General features: G+C 41.0%; 1 protein-coding gene across 1 annotated transcript in view; it reads left to right on the plus strand.

Moving 5' to 3' along the window:
• nbas (NBAS subunit of NRZ tethering complex) overlaps positions 1–24,057 on the plus strand; it is a 169,007-nt gene that overhangs the window by 77,968 nt on the left and 66,982 nt on the right. Inside the window, exons 35-42 of the mRNA XM_028604439.1 lie at positions 860–1,017; positions 2,688–2,771; positions 4,701–4,877; positions 5,557–5,670; positions 6,822–6,945; positions 12,179–12,255; positions 13,063–13,200; positions 23,776–23,999. Of these exons, the coding sequence (XP_028460240.1) occupies positions 860–1,017; positions 2,688–2,771; positions 4,701–4,877; positions 5,557–5,670; positions 6,822–6,945; positions 12,179–12,255; positions 13,063–13,200; positions 23,776–23,999 (1,096 nt within the window). The remainder of the gene's footprint in view (positions 1–859; positions 1,018–2,687; positions 2,772–4,700; positions 4,878–5,556; positions 5,671–6,821; positions 6,946–12,178; positions 12,256–13,062; positions 13,201–23,775; positions 24,000–24,057) is intronic.

Here is a 24,057-nt window from a genome sequence, read left to right on the forward strand (position 1 = left end):
GGACAACAAGTCACAGTAATCTTCCAATCTAGACTGCCAACTCCTCAGGGATTCAAGGTGGTCACTGCTAAGTTGATATTTTGTCTGACTCCGCTTCATGTTACGCCACATAAAAATTCAAGTGAATACAATTTCACTGAGTCTTCCCACAGTGCTGAGTAACCGGAGACAGCATGGATGAGAAAAAGGTGTCTGGGCGGAAGAGAAGGTGTAATCAGATAAGCACCGGTGTTCTTTGTCTGCGAACGCAGTGGGAATAATTGAATCTCCAAGAATTAAGTCAGGCGGCCGTGTTGGTTTTTGACTGTGATGAAGCTGGAACAAATGTGGCACAGTTATTACAATGCATTATTTTCTTCAAGGGGAAGCATGTTTTAGACTTAAATGTATATTAATACCCCAAGGGCTTGGAAGGTTAGACGTTATTGTTTCATCAATATCTCAACATTATATCCTCCACATCTGCAATTTCTTAGATTTCATGCAGCATGTGTGTGTGTAGGCTTTACCTTGTGTGTTTTTTTATATGCCTCTGTCTTCTATCTAATTCAGAGTAGATTAGCAGTGCTAGAAAGACAGAGATAGAACTTGAAAACCACTTCTGCTCACCCATATTTGGTGATATGTTTGTGTGTGAACAGAGTCAATTTGTGTGTTTACATTTGACAGTTTGACCTTATATTTTGCTTCATCTCCCCTTGCCGGGTAATATTTGTATTGATTCTTTTATCGCAGAATGCTGTCATCTCCTGCACTCATTCACTTGAATTAAAAACCTCTCGTCCTTTTTTTTTCTCCTTTCCTCACTTACTCTGCCTTACCTCCCCTTCTTGTTTGCCTCCATGTGTTCTCCCTCCAGGTTACAGTCCAGCGTGGGACGTGTGCAGTCTGCTCGGTCAGTGTGAGGGCTATGGCGACCTGGAGGCCCGGCAGGAGCTTTTAGCCTTCTCTCTCACCCACTGTCCCCCTGACAACATCCACGGCCTCCTGGCTGCCTCCAGTGACCTGCAAACCCAGGTCACTCTTTACCTCTTGTTATGGTTTGATCAATATGGCTTTTTAAGTTCAAGTTCCACTTTATTTATCCTAAGAAAAGGACATTTAGTGTGCTGCACACTAAATGTCCTTTTCTAAAAACACATACACAGAAACAGCACCACCAGATGCCAACAACATTGTAAACACAACACAGGACACACATCAATGGAGACACTCCTTCCCCCAAAACCAATGACAGAATCCAATTGGACAGTACACAGGTAAATCTTTCATAATGAACATGGACAGGAATAAATAAATAAATAATCACATACTGTATAAAATTTTCAAGAGATGTCAAGCAAGTGAATTCAGGTCCCTAATAGCCACAGGAATAAAAGAATCCCTGGCACGTCTAGTTCTTAACATAGGTAGCCTGAAACGGCGACCTGAGGGGAGCAGATTAAACTCCCCAAAGAGTGGGTGATCAGGGCAGTTTAAAATTTGGTTAGCCTTACCCCTGACCCGTTTTTACTAACCAGTTCACAGTAGATGTATTATTTATCTTTTTACTACTAGAGTCGATGCCGGTATTTTGTCATTATCTTCAAATTGGAAGAATGTTATGCAAAATAATCAGCTAAATATACAAACGACCATAACATGTAATTTGAGAGACCCAGTCAGCAGTGGAACTATAATTATTAACACTAATTGCTTATTAGTCAAATTGTAGTATGAATACTAAGCTCTTAGTCTAGCCCACAACACACAATCAAAATCCAACGTACTTAATGCATCATATCATAATCCTGTCCTCTCTGAACAGAACTTTGTTTCATTTCAGATAAGTTCAATTCTGGTCACTTTTTCTTTTTTATTATGTTTTTGGGTTGTCCGTCACATTCTTGTATATCTCAGGAAACTCTGGAAGGAATTTCTTAAAATTTGGCTGGAGGATGAACTGATTACATTTTGGTGGTCAATGGTCGCTTTGACCTCACGTCCGTTCCTTTCTTGTGAACGTGATATCTCCGTATAGCTACATGAGGAAATTTCTTCAAATTTGGCACAAACATCCACTTGGACATAAGGATGAACTGATTGGATTTTGGCCATAACTCAAGAATTCCTACACAAATTATGACAGCATTTCACACAAATATCTAATAGGATAAAATGACAAAGTGATGACATTTTATATCCAAAAGGGTCAGAGGTCAACTTCACTGTGATAATGTTCTGCAAAAAAAAACACATTTCTGGCTATTTTTCAACGCCATAAGTCAGGAACAGAAGGGGGGACATTTGGTCAGATACTGAATTGGTCACATTCTAATCTTGAAACTGTGGTGATTATATAGATCTTCTGTGCTGCCGGGTTGAAGACGTGTATGAAGCAAAAAATACACTTAATACCTATTATTAAATTCCTTCAAAGTCTGGACAGAAATGGACATAATCTGCAACTTGACTGGTTGGCGGACAAACACCGCAAGGTTGTCATTTTAGTTTCTTTTATCTTTTAAGGAATGCAGTGAAAACGTCTTTCTTTCACCATTGTGCTATTTGCCTTTCAATCATACCAAATAACATTTCAATTTATCCACGTATCCAATGACATTTCTCTGCTCAAATAGCAGGTTGTATAATAATCTAACAAGTCTCATCTTTTGTTTTCCTTCTTCCTCTCTATTTTTGCCCTCTAGGTTTTGTACCAGGCAGTTAACTATCAAATGGAGCCTGTTATTACTGAGAGTGGACGAGAGGCCGACGAGACCGACTCTGTAAAGGTTTGCGTGTGTTGTTCTCCGTATGGTTTTCCTGCGTGTTAATGTGCTCGCTCTTTGTCTGAGTTGTACTCTCTTCTGCTATCCCTGTGTGGGTGTGTCGCTGTACTTTTTTTTTTTTTTTTGGTTTGTGTGTTTTCCTATTGCTCCATATTTGATGAGGTGTAAATCTAATGTTAAGGTTGCTCTGCTCGCTTGGTTTATTTATGCCTCCCCTTCTCCTCCCCTTCAGCACCACCAGCTTTATGATGCCTTGAGTGGTTGTTAATGTTTCATGACTTGCATTGCATCCCCTTTGTGTGTGGATGGCTGCTCATTTGAAATTGTCTGTTGTCATTTTAGTGTTGTATTGATGTCCCTACCCCTCACTCGTGTATATTTAAGCCCTAGATGTGTGTGTGTGTGTGTGTGTGTGTGTGTGTGTGTGTGTGTGTGTGTGTGTGTGTGTGTGTGTGTGTGTGTGTGTGTGTGTGTGTGTGTGTGTGTGTGTGTGTGTGTGTGTGTGTGTGTGTGTGTGTGTGTGTGTGTTTTTTTCTTCAAACATCTTGAGTGTATGTGTGTTTGGGTTCCTTTCATTCCCTGACCCTCAATCCCCTGCCAAATAAAGTATTGATGAAAGGCACTAAACGATTTGGCCCCGGCCCACTAGCCCTCTAAATTTGGTTTTAAAATCCTTTTCAGTTGTGCAGCAACCAACATACCATGAAAACTGTTGGCACGGTTTCAAAAATACCCCAAGAATGTAATTGACAGTACAATGCACCATTCCTTTGTTAAATTTTGTTGATTTAAATAATAATGAAAACTTAGTTAGATGAGAAGATTGATTCCACTCTTATGTCTGACTGTCAAACATGAAGTTACAGCAGGAAGCTGATTGGCTCTGTCCAGAGCTAACACAACAACCTACCAGCACTTCTGAAGTTCACTAGTTAAAACATTATATGTGGTTTCTTTAATCTGTACAGAAACCCAAATTAACAAATTCCCGTTTAATGGGGGTTATGTGCCAGACTATTTCTAGACTGGAAGCCATTCCCAGTCAACCAGCAGAAGTTTAAAACAGTGTGGCACATAACCCCCCATAAAACAGTAACATTACGTGTTTTACACTTATAGGTGCTGTAGGTGGGATTGTGAAGATCCAGGACTTCGACAACTTCTCAGTCCCTCCCCCCTTTCCACTAAAGCCCAAAACAGTCTCCCAAGCTCCTCCCCCCACAAGGGAGAATGAATGCAAGGTTAGGGTTAGGGTCCCTGGAAGTCAACGTTCGTAGCGCTGCCTTGAAGTCGATTAGGCAATGTTATGGTTAGGGTTAAGGTTAGGGTTAGGTGCCTTGAAGTCTACGGTGGCAGTGCTGCCTGGAAGGAGACGTTGGGCGCTTAAAATGCCATCGAGCAGTTTTTAGTGTAATGAATCTGCTCCACACTAACGTACTACACAACCTAGTGCTTACTATGTGACTTTTTGGCACATTTTCTGTACAAATATTAACTGTATGTATCTCACACAGGGCTGGCTGGGCAATTCCCTTGCGCAGAACACAAACAACACAAAGAGCCCTATGCTTATTAAAGTGCTCCTCTCAAGTACCTAATAAAAAACAGAACACAACCATGTTTAATACCACATATACTATTTGACCTTACTCAAGGGTACTCAAGGGTCCACAGCTCCCAGTTTGTCCTTTGGTCCAATATAACATTACAGATGTAGCGATCAGAGAACCCCTGCTTTTTCATTTGTAAGGAAAAGAAGCGTTCAGAGGATTCTGTACTAATGCGGGATGTTTTCAAGTAATAGAGCTTCTACTACCACAAAGATACGAGAGTGACACACTAGATTAACGTGGCCGTCATGTTTTTTTTTTTTTTTTTTTTTTTTTTTTTTTTATATCCATCCTGTTACCTCTGTCATCCGCTTGGCCCCAGGCCTGCGCTCCCTCTGTAGGCTCCCCTGTGGGGGCAGCGGGGGACCTGCTGCACAGGACTACAGCTAAGACCATGAAGGTGCTGACCACTACAGGACTGACCACCAAAGCTGTACTGACCGCAGTCAGCGACCACCGCTGGTGGAAGGAATCACTCAACTACCTTCGGCCGCTGCAAGTAAGAACACTTTGGCTGTTTTACTTTTCATTTATGTGATCTGGTTTTCTATGTCAGGGGCAATAAAGGGCCTAATGAATTAAGTAATGAACTAACTTCTGTTGTGTGTGTGGTTTTTATGTGTTGAATTGACAGTAGTGTGCTGTAAAAGGCATGATCAAGCAGCCAACAATAACAGAGCAATGATTTGCTTTATGCATGTTTTTTTTTTTTTTTATAACTACTGGTTCTGAGTGAGTGGTGTGTGTGTGTGTGTGTGTGTGTGTGTGTGTGTGTGTGTGTGTGTGTGTGTGTGTGTGTGTGTGTGTGTGTGTGTGTGTGTGAAAAGGCACAGTTACATGTCAGCCCCTGTCGCCATATCTCACACGCTCTTGCTCACAGACTTTATAGGCCTCATCTAAAAAACAACCAATCAAAAGCTCATCTCTTGCATAATTAATTGGCCCGCCTGTTGAATATTTCATAATCTGGCGGTTGCTGGCGGCTGGACTGCCTCGGCGGCCGCCGGGGTGGGGATTGATGGCGTCTCTGGTCTCAGCAGCGATTTGGGAGGGCGGCTCGTGGTCGCAAGTTTCTTAGGCAAGAGAAAAACCGAGAGGATGTGAGCTTTGGGACAGAGAGAGATGACAGTGCTGTGGGCATGTTGTGAAAGTTTAATGATGTTTTGATGGATCCTCAGGGTCACGGTGTAGGAGCCACTACTCAAGATGGGGCGTGTGAGAACTCCAACCTGCAGCGTCAAGGCTGTAGCCCTTTTTATCAGGAACTCATTGATGATCCCTGTGTAGAACTGGTGAGTGGCTGAAGACTAGTGTGTCTTATAGCTCATTATTTTTCTTCCATTTGCATCCCTGTTGTCCTTTTTTTCTCCTGTTTTTACCTCGGGTCACCGTAGTAAATTACAAAAAAAAAAATGCCAGAGTAGGTTTATGATTTAATTAGATTTATTTTCTCCTATGACTTAGGAATTCCTTCAAAATGAATATTGATTTCGGACTAAGTACTTTAAATGCCAAAAGCATTTTTGGAAGTGCTAATAGTGCTTTTCAGGGAAAGATGGATAAACTAAAGAGTGATGGTACAATAACAGCGAACAAAATTGGAGATGTGGTTGGAAATATAACACTAACAGAAGAAGTACTATATATTAGATTGAGGGGCAGAGATGAATACCATAAAACTTCAAAAGCAAAGGATGTTGACAGAAGGAGTTATGGAAGTAGAAAAGACGAAAGTAAGAAAAGGAGTAGTTTGACCTTTATGCCTAGAAAATGGTCGCCCTGGGCTAGGACTGGGCTTTTTACTCCCAGACACAAATCATGTGGATAGCTAAAAGAGTGGATGCAAGGGGAAACAGAGAAGGCCGATACATCTCTTCTCATGACATTTTAATAGGCCTCTCCAAATCCCTTCCTCCGCTCCATCCCCAGCATTCATCCATCTTCCATCATCCATCTACCAATAATGGCTCCCCACGTCCATCTGTCTATGAGCCGCCTGATCAATGGGATTGGTTCTTACCTTAACTGTTCCAATGACGGAAGTGGGGAGGGAGGGAGGTAGGAGAGGCTGATTGAGAGACAAAGAGAGACAAATGCAACAAGACAGAAAGATGGATAGAGTGAGAGCGGCAAAGATAGACGGGAAACATTGCATGTTGAAGCGACAGCTCTGGGGCTGGCGAGATCTCAGATCTCATTGTTCACCTCTCAGACAGAATCCTATAAATGAATCAACAGGCTCCGTCTTAAAAGGCTTTATTTAGCTCTGAAGTTCATTTGTTTACTCCATCTCTCATCTGTCGGATCCTTAATCACAGTCACCTTAATCACATTTCTGTGTGTCATTTTCTGATCTGCTCTTCTAAGTGTTGGGATTCCCTCGTAACAGTGAGTAGCATTAGGTAGTCATTCATCACTCTCTCTTCTCTGTTCTCGCTCTCAGAGTCTAGATGTGTACTCGTCCTACAAAGACATGCCTCAGGAAAACTTTGCTGAGGTTTTGCTGAGGACCAGCAAAATGGCTGAGGCCAAAACTGAAGGAAAAACCCTGTTTCCTGCTACGGAGGGTAAGCATTCAGAAACACAAATGACACATAGTTACACCCACAGTGACACCCACAGGTACTTGTCAAGATAAAGTGTAGATATAAATATTAATGATACCACATACTGAATATTTTAATTGCAGATTGGTAACCCCAGACTTCAGGTTGAATTTCTGCCAGATCGGTCACTTTAAGTCGGCTGTCACACAGCTTGAGATGTTCCACGGTCCGGATTCCCACGCCTGCTCTCATAAAATCTGTTATAGACTGTAGTGAGATTGTTTTAAATAACATCGTAGTGCTTTACGGGTTGTTGCCACTGAGACAGTGCTGTGATAGAAATAAAATTGAACTTTGCTGCAGAACAGGCAGACCATATTTTCTGCATCTACCAGCCATCTGCAGCTCCATATTTTTCATTTTTCTTCATGCTTTCTCTTCATAGTAGAATTGCACAAGGTTGATGCTAGAACGGATGGTCAGGAGGGACGGGCAGAGGCATGACCTGCTCTCCCTCTGATCGGCTTACCCTGATATTCTTGCCTAAACCTAACCAACGAAGGCAACGAGTACTAGCCAATCAGAGGTGGGTCGTGCCTGTCCCTTCGGACTTTTCATTTTGACTTCAACCATTGCACAATGTAAGGCTTCCTTTCTCTTTGTTGTCAACATTTTTGAGGACACAGCCATCTTGTTTAATTTAACTTTGTTGAATTTGTCAATGGGCAAAACCAATCGAGGCTTCCATTTCTAAGTTCAGTGTGACTGCCAGCGTTTTAATCCATACAGTGTGAGCAAAGAAGTTGAACGTTTTGGATGTGTAGAAATACTGATCAAAACATGTAGTGCAAGTTTAGTGCAACTTTTGGGCAAATCAGGGCCTAAATATCCATCTTAATTTCACAAGCTTTTGTAGTGCAGTTGGAATATTTTGTGACCCATAGTTACATTGATTTAGCAAACTGTCGCACGTCGGCTAATGAGCTTTTCCTGAATTTAGAAATGTCACAAATTGTAAAAAATAAACACTTAGAAAGTGCTTTCTAAGTGTTAAAGATAGATTGAGTGAGTGTTGTGTAACTTGACCGGTTTCTTTGTGCCCTGTCTCAGTGAAGCTGGGGTGTTTGCAGAAAGCGCAGTGTGGTTCGCTCCTCTCCCTTCCTCCTGTCCTTTCTTCTCCTCATCTGTCTAGCCAGGGAGCCCATATGTGGTGGACTAGGGGACAACATGGGAAGAATAGCCTCACATTGATTAATTAATGTATTCCCAGGCATCCCACGGCAACAGTAAATAATGACGCGTCACCACAGCGATACCAGAGAGATTGCATCAAGTCAAAACATCAAGGCCATGCTGCGTGATGGATCACAGCTGCTCGCCAAAATCAATGCCACTACGAAAAAAAAATAAAGAGCAAATGTATGTGTGTGTGAATACTAATACAGGGAGACTGAGGAATGCGAGACGCACACTTTGACCATGGATTGCTAATGCGTAGATATGCATACACACACATCTCTCTCTCTCTCTCTCTCTCTCTCTCTCTCTTTCTCTCTCTTTCTCTCTCACACACACTCACACACACACACATACATTCTACCAAATCCTCTCTCTCTTTCTCACTGCTGTTGTCTTTCAAATGAATATCTCTCTTCTTAAAAGTCACCTTCCCTTCGGAGCTGCCGCTGAGTGCGACGTGTCGAGAAAGAAAAGCCGGTCTGAACGGCATCACGTCCGATAACAACCCTTCGATTAATGACTCTCGTATCGGCCTGCCACACTGGCTGTCCTCAAAAAACAGACTAAGAGATGGCCTTTAAGAAAATAAATATATTGATTTTTTCACCTGGCCCAGATAAGGTGGAGGTAATTAATGATGACACAAGTGGAAAGTAACTCAATGGGATTGAGCTGAGTAAGGTGCTGAGGGGAAACACACACACACACACACACACACACACACACACAAACACAAACAGCATGGAGTGCTGCCATTGGCCGCATGTTGACCAGGCCATAATCAGTTCACACTGCCTTCACAGGTGAAATAGTAATAAGTCACTGTCACACTATCCCACTAACAATGTGCCCGATTTAGCTGACACAGGAGCAGGAGTGTGTATGTATGTTTGGAGGCACACACATGCACAAAGACGCACAGTCTCACGAACCCACACTCCTCTACGTGGTGTCTCTTTATCACTCTCTCCCTCACAAGCAGAAATACTGTATGCTTTTAAGTCAGGGTTATCTAGTCTGTGTGTGTGTGTTTACCCCTCTGGTAATTCCTGTCCCGATGGTATCAGTAGCTTTAGAGAGGCGTGTAATCAGCTCATCCTGAGGTGTAGCTCATTGAAACCCCGGGGGGGGAGGAGGGGGGCACGGGAAAAGGAGAAGGGTGGGCACTCTGCTTAAGAAAGCCGTTACGGCTCTTTAAGCTGTCACATCATTCCAGCCCTGCTCACACATGCACACACCGAACCTCCAGCTGTATCTGTAAGCTATTGGCCCGTGTGTGCACATATGAGTTTTCGTGTGCATTTTGTTCTACAGTATATGTCTCCCTTTGCCCCCGCCTCTCTCCCAGTGTCCATGCTCCACTTTTCTCCACTCTGTTCCATTTTGTCTCAGGCTCTTATCACCAACACAGGCTTTTGTTCTCTTTTGGTCTGAGACTACAAAGTCGTTCTGTCTGCCTCTGCTTCTCTCTGCTCTCACCAACTGTGAGTGAGCGAGTTAGAGAGTGATTAACTAAGGGGGTCTGTGTGTTTACAGTGTTTGGTGTTCATCTACGTTTAATCATAATGGTATGTGTGTGATTATGCATCCTTGTGTCTGCCTGATGCGTCCATATGGCCAGCAGTTTGGGATAAAAGTCCATCCCTCTGCCCAAAGCTCCGTCTAGACTCCAAATCCCGTCAGCCCTAGGGACACCGAAAAAATGGGCCGTGTCCCAATTCCATATTACTAACTAACTCTAAGCATGTTTCTGAGTTTTAAAAAAAATGGGAAAAAACGGACAAAATCAAGTGTACTAAAATCAGTATGCATACTAAAAAATACTTGATTGTTCAACCTTGTTTTAACTCGATGCATACTATTGTCCCATAGATCAATGCCCAAATAAACACTGTTAGAATAGTTTTTGTTTTCTTTGTGAGGTGAAATTTCAGTTTGATTTGTGTCCATTGGCACACATTTTGTATTATTTTTTGTTTGTTCTCAACAGTTTTAGGTATAATATGTAACATGTCTGCATTGAAATCTCTTAAAACGGTGATGTTAAATGCTGTGAATTTACATTATACCAAAGGTTTCCAACAGTGTTCAAACATAGATAAATGTTTAGTTTTATTCAAGGTAAAAGTAAATTACATTTGGTCACCTATCAATGGCATCATATCCTTAGTTGCTCTAACTTTTGGGTGAGATGAAATGTAAGAGAGTAATTGTAAATCATACAATGTCACAGAATTACACTTACAGTAGTAACCGTTATACAGCATTTGTTCTGCCACACAGCAGACTTTTGTTTCATTAATTGCATGTCTGTTTGTAACAATCCACTAGTGATGTCATTTGACACCCCGCGCTCCCTCTGCGCTCCCTCTGCCTCACCTCCCCGGAACTAGAAAACTTTGCCAGGAGGATCACAACAGCTCCGGAGACAGACCTCCAGTATGCCGCTGTACAGTAACAACTAAATTCAGCCAGCGCAAACCCCAGCCTCCTGGGTCTAACCAGCAACAGAATGTTTGCTGATCCGGCGGGGGAATCGGGGCGTTCTGGGATCCGACCTCGCCTGAATTTGTGTTACTACAGCGGCTAAGTAAAGGTCCATGTCCCCCCAACGGTCAGCTACCATCACAAATAGAATCGGATTCTGTGGGGAAATACTGCAGCTATTTCATTAGAATGACATGACCTAACGTAAATAAATGTGACTAAACATAACGTGAATACAACTTAAATACATTAACTCGTCTGTGAACATTATTTCTGCCGGATTCACATCAGATAGATTTTAATTGGCAATTTTTTTATTTATTTTTTTAAAGAATATTTTTGGGGGGTTTTCCCTTTATTGACAGTGGATAGACCGGAAAGGGGGAGAGAGATGGGGGATGACACGCAGGAAACAACCAACATGGGGCGAATGCTCTTACTGGGTGAGCTAGAGGCCGCCCCATGTCGGTTGTTTAACAATGAAGACAACAACTCCCATGATCCCACGCTACTTTACAGCATCATCAAAGTTCATCGTTTGTTGTTGTTTTGATTGAGAGACTCCTAGTGGCAGAAAGTACATACGCAACATTCCAGAATAGGAGAAAAACATGCTCTGATTTATTGGCATTTTTTTTCATACCATTCACAATCTTCTTGGGCAGCGCTAAGTGCCAGATGCAGGTACGGTGCCTCTGCAAAATAGACTCGAGAAGGAACTTGTTTTGGTGAAACGTGCGCGTTGGGAGGCGTGCTCTGGAATTAAAATGGCTGTTGAGTGTGTGATGACAATTTGACTCAAAAAAAGAGAAGATAAATATAATTTGATTGTCTGTTCTATCTCAGAGGATGTTTCCCAAAAATGATGGACATCCGGCAGACCCTCCAGCGGCACCGGAACAATGACCTGCTCGGCCAGATTAGTGTTTCAAACAGAAAGGTCAAAACCAGTTAAACAAAGATAATTTGGGATTCTTATAATCAAACTCCTCTGCCTGTCAGACATTCAGGGGAATCAACTTTAAAGTGCACTTATATAAAGTTTGGATTCATCTGGAGAGCACTTATTAGAAGTGGGCATGTACTTACTCTTTGAATAATGAATAATCCCTGCGCAAGACACCATACGCGCGCACATACACGCGCAGACATGCACGCACAACCACAGACATTTGTACACAGCGTATGCAAACACACGCACACAGACACGCACGCATTAGCCCAGCGAGAAGATGGACAGAATCCAAGTAGTCAGTTTTTTTTAATGATGCTTCTTGACTTTGTCTCCCACTTTTCTTCTCATATCCCTCTATTTTTACCGTCCCTCTCTTTTGTCTGGCACAGAGAGGTGTATTCTGACAGGCACTGTCGTCTGTATTCAGCAAACGTGGGATGGATGAATCTCGTCCAAGAGGGGAAGGTTGGATGTTAATCCTCAGTGCCTTTTAGTAAAAAAAATTTCTTTCCCTCCTCTCTCTTTCGCTCTCTCTGTCTCTCTCTCTCTCTCCATCCCTCCATCCTTTTCCAGTTTTGCTGCAGCTGGCCAACGATGCATTTCCCAGGGACATAATGCTGGCTCTGTCCTACTTACTGGCCCTGCCTCAGGTAGGTTGACACACAGTCATATACACACACACACACACACACACACACACACACACACACACACACACACACTTTTAGACACATAGAAACAGGTTCTGGTAATTTAAGTATGATTGTATTTCACTCACCCATTCTGGCAAATGGCTGAGTGAATCTATATCCTCTACTGATCCCTTAACTTTTTAAGATGAGCTATTGTGTTAGACAGTTTGCATCATCAGTCTGTGAAATCAAAGTTGCACTTAAAAGGCACTGGAGTAGTGTTCCTGAATGACTTATAACAGTAGCAGTTCATCAAAAGCATGACATTGTGACGGTCTTGGATTGATTGTCATAGAATACAGGACACTTTATATCTCACATAGTTTCATGTCTCCCTCAAGTCAAACAACATTCACACATACTATAAGCATTCCTACAATGCAATATCAGTCAGCAGTCAGTGTGTTGTGTTAGCTAAGAAAATGAAATATAAGACAAAGAAACCTACTGCTGTAGATTGTGTTCAAGTGGCAGAACTGAAATCCCTCATGAGTCTTAAATACTTGCACCATATTCAGTGTAATACTAAACTGCTGGAGTGGATATTACATAGCTATTACTTTGAGAGCTTGTTGACTGCACTCGCATAAGACTGGCGTTATGACAAACTGACTGAGGTTGACACAATGAACACAGGGTTTGGTCTACTGAACTGCTTATTTTTGGACATTATGAACTGAACTTTGCGATATTTTTAGTTGAACAGGTTAAGTATTGGAATCAAGGAAGTGGAGTATATTTTCATTTGCATATCTTTCCATCCAGGTACTAGATGCCAACAGGTGTTTTGAGAAGCAGTGTCACTCTGCCTTGTCGCTCCAGCTGGCTGCCTACTATTACTCCCTGCAGATCTACTCCCTCCTCATACCTTGCTTCAAGGACAAGAACCACACTCTCTACCAGGTTAGCATGGAACACCAATTATGTGTGTGGGTGGTTGCATGAATTGGAGGTATTGGGTAGTACAGTATGCTGAGGTGGGAGGTGTAAGTTTCAATTCTCCTCCAAGTGAAGACGAGAGAAATACAACAATACATGTTATATGAAACAAAGGCTTTAACTACGCTCTCAACATCAGGTAATGACAAAAGAGTTTCTAAAGGATGAAAAGATACATTGTTTTAACTTGAATTTCAAATAAGCGCTGACTGCCAAACATGACGATAACACAGAGAGGAGAAAAAATAGCTGGGTATTATCAGTAAGGAGGATATTAAGATAATAGTTTGAGCTGTATTAGCTATTGTTCCGGCCCCGCCGACCCTGCTCTCCTCGTCTTCGCTCTCCTTGTCTTCGCTGGCGCGGAGTCAATCTGGGGAACCTGCGGCCTCTGTGTCGGGCCTCCTTGTCGGCTGTTCGCCCTGACCCGCCAGCTCTTGCCAGGTTTGGCCTGGTAAACGCCAGATCGCTTGTGAATAAATCATTTATCCTTAAGGATTTCTTCATATCCCGGGAACTGGATTTCCTTTTTATCTCCAAGACCTGGCTGAGTGTTGGTGAGTCCAGTGTTTTCGCCGACCTTTTACCAGATGAGTGCTGCTTTTTTAATTCTCCTCGGACGTCTGGCCGTGGAGGAGGAATTGCGACTGTTTTTAAGAGTGACTTTAAATGTAAACAGTTATCGCCGTCATCCTTCACCAGCTTTGAACTCAGTTTGTTTGAGCTGGGGCATTCTAACTCGGTTCTGTGTGCTGTGGTCTACCGGCCACCCAAATACAACAGAGACTTTTTACCAGAATATTCTGTGTTTTTGGCTGAAATTATGCCTAAATATGACCGGCTCCTTATTGTTGGAGATTGTAATATTCATGTGTGTTGCCCTGAAAACCCTTTGGCGCATGACTTTTTAAACCTCATTGACTCTTTTAATCTTGTGCAGTCTTGGGCCTACACATGAACGTGGTCACACACTTGATCTTGTTTTATCTTATGGTTTGCCTGTTTTTAACCTGGTGGTCTGTGACGCTTTTTTCTCGGATCATATGCCTGTACTTTTTCAAGCTGCTGCTCACATCGGACTTTCTGTGTAAGCCTTGATGACTCGGTGTCCTCCACTGCTCCTCTCTCATGTGGGGTATCACAGGGCTCTGTGCTCGGCTCTCTTTTATTTTCTATTTATCTACTCCCTCTTGGTTCCATTCTTAGGAAACATGGGATTTCCTTTCACTGTTATGCTGATGACAGCCAGATCTACGTCCACCTCAAAAAAACAGAGTCCTACTCTGTTAACCCACTGCTAGAGTGTTTACATGACATTAAAGCTTGAATGTCTGAATTTTCTAAATTTTAATGAAGAAAAGACAGAAGTCATGGTCTTTGGTGGTACTTCTGTGACCACTCCTCTAGTTGATCTGGGTTCTCTGGCACAGTATCGCAAGCCAATTGTAAAAAAATGGGGGGTAAAAGTGGACTGTGATCTCAAATTTGACAGCCAGATTAAAGCTGTGGTGAAGTCTAGCTTTTTTCAGTTAAGGCAGCTGGCAAAAATAAAACCAATCCTTCAGAGACAAGATTTTGAGACAGTAATCCATGCCTTTGTGACTACTCTGTTGGATTACTGTAATGCACTTTACATAGGGGCTAGTGGGTCCTCCATTGCTCGTCTTCAACTGGTTCAAAATGCTGCTGCACGTCTTTTAACTCGCACAAGAAAGTATGAACACATTTCACCTATTTTAGCTTCACTCCACTGGTTGCCTGTCCATTTCAGGGTTCATTTTAAAATTATTTTATTTGTTTTTAAAGCCTTGAATGGCCTTGCCCCACCTTACCTCTCTGAGCTGCTGCATCCCTACACTCCTAGCCGATCTCTCAGGTCAGCTGACCAGCTGCTCCTGATGGTGCCTAAAGCTAGGCTCAAGCTCAGAGGGGATCGAGCGTTTGCCGTTGCAGCTCCAAAACTTTGGAACGGACTGCCTCTGCACATTAGACAGGCCTCCTCTCTGTCTAATTTTAAAACTCTTCTTAAAACCTACCTCTTTTCTTTTGGCTTTTAACACCAGGTAGAGTGTTGATGTTATGTGCATATTTGCTTATTTTAATGGATGTTTACTTATTTAATTCAATTTAAATTGTTTTTTATTGCATTTATTTTATATTGGGTACCTCTGCTTTTATTGTGTTATCTATTTACTTTGTTTTATCTTTTGTGCAGCACTTTGGAAACCTTGTGTTTGTTAAAATCTGCTATATAAATAAAGTGGATTGGATTGGACTGTATAAAGTTATTATGGAACAAGCAGTATGTCCTGCTCTGTAAAAGTATAAAGGAGTGTGTCATCTGGTAAGCGCTGAACCTGAGCCCAAACTAACCCACTTAAAAATGTTTATTTAGGAAACAAAGCAGCAATGTCACCAATTCCTTTACATCTCTTTACATCTCACATGACATGAAATGTGTTACTGCTTTCTAACTAGCTTATTTTAGATAAGCTAACATGTTTATTCAACTTTACACAGTCCCTTAACATCTGTTTTCCTTAAATGTTTGCTTTCAAATTACATTAAGGTTAAAAAATGTATCATATTCCACAGGATCTATCGGGTAACATGAACTCATATACATACACAGAAATATTTATCATCAGCTTTTCATTGAAGCTGAATAAAGTGAAATACTCAAACCTAAGACTTTTTTATGGCTGCACCGTCCATCAAATGAAAATATTCTACATGTCTTCAATAATTTTCTACACTTTTCCTCAAAATTCAGTCTAACTTATTTGGGATCTTTGTAAACTTTGGGATCTCTATTAGAATTTAAAATAAAGTTTGATGAGTGTTTGGCTGCACACTATGATTTTATTATGACTGTCAAGCCAGTGGGACAGTGGAATTGAAAAGGTTAAGCCACGAATAATTGGAAATCCGAGTTGTGTTTAGAATCCATTTTAATCAAACACCATTTGGCGCCATAGATGTAGAGCATTGTTTGTGGCAAAGTGGCAATACAAAAAAGATACAGGGATGTAAGAGGCAACATTTTTTAACACAATCAGACATCGTAATGGAACAAACTGGGATGAAAACGCCTGTTATAATAATGCCCAGGTTGAAAATAACTATAATTATCCTTTTATTCATCAGCATAGTAATCCACTTATTTATGATTTAATCCAAAACCAGCCCTGTAATGTGTGTTCATGCTTCTGTTTGTGAATGTCTTTTGAACACGTGTTTGTGTTAATATATGTGTGTAATATTATATTGCAGCCAGACATTTTTACATAATTCACTGGCTCTTAGACTCTTTGGATTGTATGTAGTTTGACTGTTTAAATTGCAAAAATTATTGTCGGATACCGTGGCACGCTAATGTCTGTATGTTCCTTTTCTTCTTACAAAGTGAGGAAAACAAGACCAGAACAAGAGATCAGAATTACAAGTGGTAGGGGGGAAGAAGAGGAGAGTGGCGGCAGGGGTGTCCGGGGGTGAGCGGTGGAGAATAAGAGAAGAAATGGTTCTGACCTTTTCCTTGAGTGGACTGTGGCTCTCATGGGTTTTAGCCTAGGTGGAAGGAATGAAGAGAAATGTTGAAATAAAAGAACAGAAAAGGAAAGAGGCCAGCATAAGAAGTGGTGTTATTAAGTGGATTAGTGTATCCCAGTTGACATTCAAGGTCAGCACTTTGCACAAGAACACACACTCCTACTCCCACATCAACAAGTTATACTCAACACTACATGCACGCACGCACGCACGCACGCACCTCTTCGCTGCAACCTAATGGCAGTAATCACTCCACAACCTCTTGCCTAAAGTGAAGTTCAAGTCTATTAACTTAAAATATATACAGCTTTTTCTCCTCTGCTCTACACTTTGACAGTTGTACATTCTTTTTTAGCTTATTTCTTCTTTATCTGTCATTTCTTTTGAGTTTTTTTTCCTCTTTAGTGTGCTCTACCGGAGTGTGTGCTTGTTATCGTTGTGTTGCAGGTCTTGCCTTCCTCAGCTCTTATTGATGAGGTAGTGGCAACTTTTACTCTAACACTGATGGAAGCAAGGGGGAAGAAAACCTTTCAACCCTTGAAAATCCTTGTTTCTTTCTATAAATTCATTGTCATTTTTTTTTTCCTTCTCTTCCCCAGTGTGTGCTCCCTATTTTTTCTTCCCATTTCCTTATTCTTTAAAAAAAAATCTGTTAGTTTAATGAATTGCTTTGTTGGCATGACAGTTCTGTGTTTATACGTCTCCACGCTGCTTCTTTTTGTCCACATTATGTTGCTTTTTTCTGCTATCGTTGCTCCCTCCTACACTGTTGAGATTTTTTTTCTCCCCCCCCTTAGGCCTGTCTCACTCTTGTCAAATCTCGGGCCTCTCCGTCCACAATACTATCTTGACTGTGCATACATTTCTCTTGTGCTTTCTTTAGCTCTCTCGCTTTCTCTTATCTTTTAAGGGCACACATTGTACAGCATGTGATATTTAATTTCAGATATGTCTGACAGGGTGTGTGTGTGTGTGTGTGTGTGTGTATCAAGATGATGCACATGCTTGCTTTGTATTGCAAATTAGGTTGGAGGGAGAGAGAAAAACACTTTACATTAACAAGCATGTGTTTTTTGATAGTTTTCTATATGTATGTGCATGTAGGCTGTAAGCTAACATGTTTGTGTGCGTTGGAGTGTTAGATCTGTTGTGTCTTTCTCATAAGAATATATATATATATATACATACATACATAGATAGATAGATAGATAGATAGATAGATAGATAGATAGATACTTTATTGATCCCCAAGGGGAAATTCAAGTGTGTCTCAATAACTCTCCCACTCTTTCAGTTCTCTTGTCACTATCACATAATTTCATACCCAAGCAATAAGACACCAAACGCTCAAGACACCGAAGTCATTGAGTTGCAGATAGGAACATAAGTCTCAGGGGTTTACTCGAGGTGTTTGATGTGTTTTTAAAGCCTCAATCAACAGCCTCTTTTCTCACTATTGTGTAGATTTAAAGGTTTCTGGAGCTGACACTGCCTGCAAAGAAAAGATTGAAACTTAAGCTGAAAGAAACAATTATTTAAATTAAATTTACTCTTGACCATGTTGTATACTGTGGTTGTGAAACATAAGAACTGAATTATTTTTGGGCTAACTATACTGACAGTTCTATGGAACTGTGTGAGAAAGAAGCCACAGTCGTCTTTACCATGGTGCCATTTGTTTACTGCAGTTGTACTATTAATTTCAATTCAATTTTATAGTATCAAATCATAACGAGTTATCTCGAGACACTTTACAGATAGAGTAGGTCTAGACCACACTCTATAATTTACAAAGCCCCAACAATATATTGATGTTTAAAATGCACCATGTAACACATCCGTTAAATTATACTTTGTTGATCCCTGTGGGGAAGTTTGCATTCTGTGTTTGACCCTCCTACTGTTCTGTAACTCTTCAGCAGCAGTGGGCAGCCACAGCGCAGACTAGGGACCAATTCCAGTTCTGAGGCCAGTCACAGGACTAACATACTGTACACTAGAGTACCAAACATACATATGTTTAGACTATGGAGGGAAACCCACAAAAACACACCGATAACATTCCCCAAAGAAAGAAACGTAGAAACTACTTAAAACTTTTTTTTTTAAGCTTTGGTCTCATTTTGGAATTCTTTGGCCATCATTCCAATTGGAAATAACATAATCGTCACTGAGTTAAATTCTGTTTAGATGTATTCCCAAATATATACCCAGAACATTTACCTAATTTGGTGGTTAACTTGAGGCTGATTCACAGTCACATTTATTCAGACTGTGGCAAAATAAGCCAGTGGTCCCAGAGTCACTGTAATATCGCTCATCTCTCGCAGTATTACATCAATAATAATACTTAAGTCCTTAGTACTAAGGTGTTGCAGCGATGCTTGTTTGCCCATGTTTATTATTTAATTTTGTAGTATTTCTTTGATCAAGTCAACTAAAATATTGTCCTTTAAGTCTTGTTAAGTTGTCTTGTGTTACTGGTTACAGCGGACTACTTTTTGCCTCTTGAAGATTCTGTTGCCCACTATTGACTTTCAAGGCCTTTAACTGTTACTTTCCCATCCGATTACGGCTCCCAGGCATGACGGAGCAGCACCAGGCTCAATGACACGGATGCTGGGTTTCCATTATTCCCCAAGGCATAATGAGCTGATTTCCACTTGCTCGCACTGGAAGTTTTCATTATACCGACTAAAGTGATCGTCTGCGAAATAGAGGTGCTCTATACCGTAATTGTTCTGCTGGTGGTGTTTACACGATATTGCACAATAGCCCATGTTTATTTAGGTGTTAAGTTCTGTTTACCTGTGTGTGTGTGTGTGTGTGTGTGTGTGTTTCCAAAGTGCTTAGCATAATTGTAGCTGTGAATGTGCAGCCACTGTGCGGCAATGTGCTGAGTGAAGAGATTGAGTTTTGTCACTTAACCATTTATCTTCGCCTGCAGTCACCATTCTCTCAAGAGTATTGATCACTCACTCTCTTGGTGCACACACAGAAACACATTCAGAGCATACACAATTGTGTTATAGACACACAGAGCATGACAGTAGAGTACATTATGCAGGAAAAAATGCTTAGGTATTCAAACATCTTATTACGACGTTTCCCTTTTTTTTTAGTAAATCCCACACATTCTTGTCAGATACTTTCAGCTTATATTTTTCAATGGAGTCAGTGAATTGGAAAGAATGTGTTCACCTTTATTAAGTATGTAAATTAGTTTATTCTACCTGAAGGAAATCTAAACAGCGTGGACAGAGTGTTAAGGACAGGAAGCATAAAGCACAAAGTTTACTAAAGCACTCACTATACAGAAATTATGATGAAAGTGTGTCCCTAATAGCATCAAGATCACTTCATAAAAAAACAGCACTTTGCTTACATCTAGTGACATTTCCCATTGCCTACAGTCATCGCAAATGGATTCAAGCTGCCGGGTGCAGGAGCTGACATCAGATGTCCCTGGAAGAATGAGTTAGACTGAACGACTTCCACATCATATAAAAGCACTGCAAACTCAATGAATTCCCTTTCCTTTTTTTTTTCTTTTTTTATAAATTGTGCACTTTTACAAATTGCACCCTTGTACCGCAATCATTAGAAGTTTATATTTTACCCATGGGAGCTGCCATGAGAGCAGAGTAGGGCCCTATTAGACAAACGTGCACTCTTAATGCACTGTTGCAGTTGACTGGGAAGGTTTGAGGTTCCAAGGTTACATAGTCTCTAAACCTTTGATTAGATGCACCGGGTTGACGCTAAGTTACTCCTTTTGCTCGTGTCTTTGGAGTCTTCTTGGCAGGCTTGTATCTCCCTTTTGATCGGTCCCCTTCATGGTGTGTTATGACCCACAGTGCAGCCGAGTCTGTTTATGGAGTGATTATTCCTTTAAAATCGGTGCCTGGTTTCTCTCCCCCGTGCATTCCTCCTAATTATGTGCACATACTGTGTATACACCATTTGCAGAATGAGTGCTAATGAGGCCACTGACTATATAGCTAAGTGTTAGGCATGGCATAAACATAACTCATTAAGATCATTACTAGCTTACACTCTAGAGAGGGCGAGCATGTCTGTTTCTCTATAACCTCTATGTGTTCCTACCACACAAAGAGACACAGAGAGAGACAATGTTGTGTGATCATCACATCATCAATGACACACACACACACACACACACACACACACACACACACACACACACACACACACACACACAGAATAATATTACACTGAAAATGTAACAGACTTTAACATGTTTTTTGGGGGATTGTCTAAATGAAAATAAATGGATGGTTTTTTAAGGACTTATTACATCGCTGGACCTGTCAGACTGATGGAAAGATAGGCAGACAATGTATTTTTTGCCACAGTAGCAGCAAAGCTCTATATCAGTGCTGTTTGGCCCTGTCTGTTGGTCCACTTTGTTGGTCTGTTGGTCCACACAATTACTGCAATGACTGAAATGACAAGTCTAATCTGTTACATATATAACATGTTTGTATTTATGTATCGTTTGATAGTATTAGCGGTCTATGAAATATTTGCACAGTGCTAGCATCCACAGGCGAAACAGTGGGTGGTAAAAGGGAAAACAACACTGTGTGATGTAATGCTAATATTTAGTTGATCACAATAATAGAATTGACTAACTCAAGGGGTTACTATAATAAGATTTTATTTCACATTTAAACAAATCTTAGGGGAAAAGGCAAACGGATTCTTGATGGATTCAGGGTTGTGACCGAAATATAATAACATGGGAAATTAAGAGTGAAAATGAGAGAGCAAGCGTAGTTGAAAAGATTTGAGACCGAGACATAGACTTTTTATTTGTATACTGTTCCCTCTTAAACAGCATCACAGGAAGGAGGGGAGCATAGAGAAAAGAGCCTGTGGCAGCGGTGGAATAGCTAAAGGGGGAGTTGGAAGGAGCTTGGCTTCCTCCCAGCTGTGCAACATCACACGCTACCTTATGCAATTATACTTAACATACAGTTTATACATCCTTCCCTTTGAAGAACGACTATAAGTGGCTTTTTAAGATACTTTGAAATCAAATAAGCAAGTAATTATATAAGGTGAAGAGAAAATTAGGAATTTTGTGTTGTCTTTGCTTAATATGCAGACTAAATGGGATTGCAAAGAATACTTTTTCGGATAATAAGGATTTCGGAGATTCTTCAACGATGAGAGAGGAGGGATGAAGGATTTGATGTGAGGAAAACTAGTGTTTGGAGAGATAAGGGACAATATAATCCATATAGCCAAAAGGACAAAGTATTGTAGATGAATGACAGACAGAGTGAGAGAGAGAATGCAAGCAGACTTTCTTCTCTCTCCCTACGCTCTCCTTTGTGTGTCATTCTTCTGAAAATGGTGTCCAAAATATGCCAGCATCCCTAAAAAAAAAAAAAAAAAAAACATCCTCCTTTTCCTCTCATGTCATCTCCTCTCCCCCTCTGACTTTCTACACTTTTAATATTCTCCACTTTCTACTTCTTCTCACTCTCCCTCCTGCCCTGCTTTTGAACTGTGAATCTGCCACCATGACTGCTGCTAAAGCCACATCTAAAGACACGTGTACTGAGAGCAGGAAGACACACACGTACACGCACACACACACACACACACACCTCTGTTTTCAAGCTCACACATTTCCAACAGCCATAATTACCTTATGCAAATAAGATCAACAAATAAAACATCTCATCCTGCAGGGCGACAGCATATAAGATGCCAAAACCAAATTCAGGAGCTCATTTAATTAGAACAGGGGTGATGAGAGAGCTACAACATTCACCTAACACTCCCTGCGCATGACATTTTCAATCATAAATGCGTATCCGCCGTCGAATTCCCCATAGGCCTGAATCATGGTAGCAATTATGGTTCCTGGTACATTTACCCATACTTTGGCACATATTGAGTTGCCTGATTTAACTAGGGTGACACAGCCAATTTCTTCCTGGAAGCAAAATTACTAGAAGTAAGTACCAATATAGTTGGTCTACCTTTTTCTGCCGATTTTTGAAAATTAGAGCCATTTTTTAAAATAGCCTCATTAGTTTGTCACGGCAGAGCAGCAAAAGACCTGTGAAGTTTTAGATACCATGCAGTGCAGGGTGTTTGAAGCTCAGTGTGTCACATAGTTTAATGATGAAGCTTACAGTAAGGGGAGTTTGCTTATGGCTTTAAGTTTAGTGTACTTCCTGTATAACTTTATGGGTATGAACTGCATTTGAAAGCAAATAAGAGTCAAAAGATTAAGAAGGAGTCAGTCAGATATGCTCCTGTTGTTCTCTGTAGTTGAATTTAAGTTATATTGTATACAAAGAGTAACATATGGTACCCGGTAAACATAACCCTTTTTTTTTTTTTTTTTACACTAGGCAGAGGTAGAATTGTTGGTATATTGATAAATATCAAATTTGACAAAATGCAATGGAAACAGACTTGGAAAATAAACCGTGATGAAGCATATGACTTAAATCTCACTCAAGCTTCTGCTGAAGAGATGAAGAACAGCAGCAGATGGAAACCGCAGATTTGTGTGTGGACAGATGACATGAAATAAACATAAAAAGCATATTCCCATCATGTTCCTACATGATTTTCCATCGTTTTAGGTTTGACTGGCACTTTAATTACATCATCTGGTATTCTATTTACATTTACATATTTTTCAATTTTATCATAATTACTGTAACAAATATATAAATGGGCAAATATAAAGCTGGCAGGAATTCTAAATATTGAAGTTTTTGAAGCCAATATGTTCACTCCCCTACAGCAAAGGGGCAGGGATCTGCAAGTCCAGTTTTTATTTGCTTTTATTCAGAGGAGTTTGTATGATAGTGATTCTCAGGATTACAAGATGTGGCTTTCAGCACAATGTCTACTTCATATCCATTTACTCTGTGAGGCTTCCAGCATGAAATAACACATTCAGCAGTGTAAACATGAGATTTATTCCACTTTTCATAGGCTGACCCAAAGGAGCTGATTCGATTGGTCACACAGCATGTGTCTGCATATTCGGATTGGCCGGAGGAGCTGCAGAAGTTGATCAGCCAGCTGCGTGTGTACAACGAGCGACTGACGGACTTTACCCAGGCCCAGGTGTTACAGGGGCTGGGCCGCGGAGTGGACGTCCAGCGCTTCAGCTCCGACCCCGACTACAAGAAGGAGACCATCCTTGGCCTCACAGAGTAAGTCCGTCAATACCATGTTTCCTCAGCTGAATGACTAAACCGAAATAATCATACA

The sequence above is a fragment of the Perca flavescens genome, chromosome 18 (genome assembly GCF_004354835.1).
Source record: "Perca flavescens isolate YP-PL-M2 chromosome 18, PFLA_1.0, whole genome shotgun sequence".
In the NCBI taxonomy this organism is placed as follows: domain Eukaryota; kingdom Metazoa; phylum Chordata; class Actinopteri; order Perciformes; family Percidae; genus Perca; species Perca flavescens.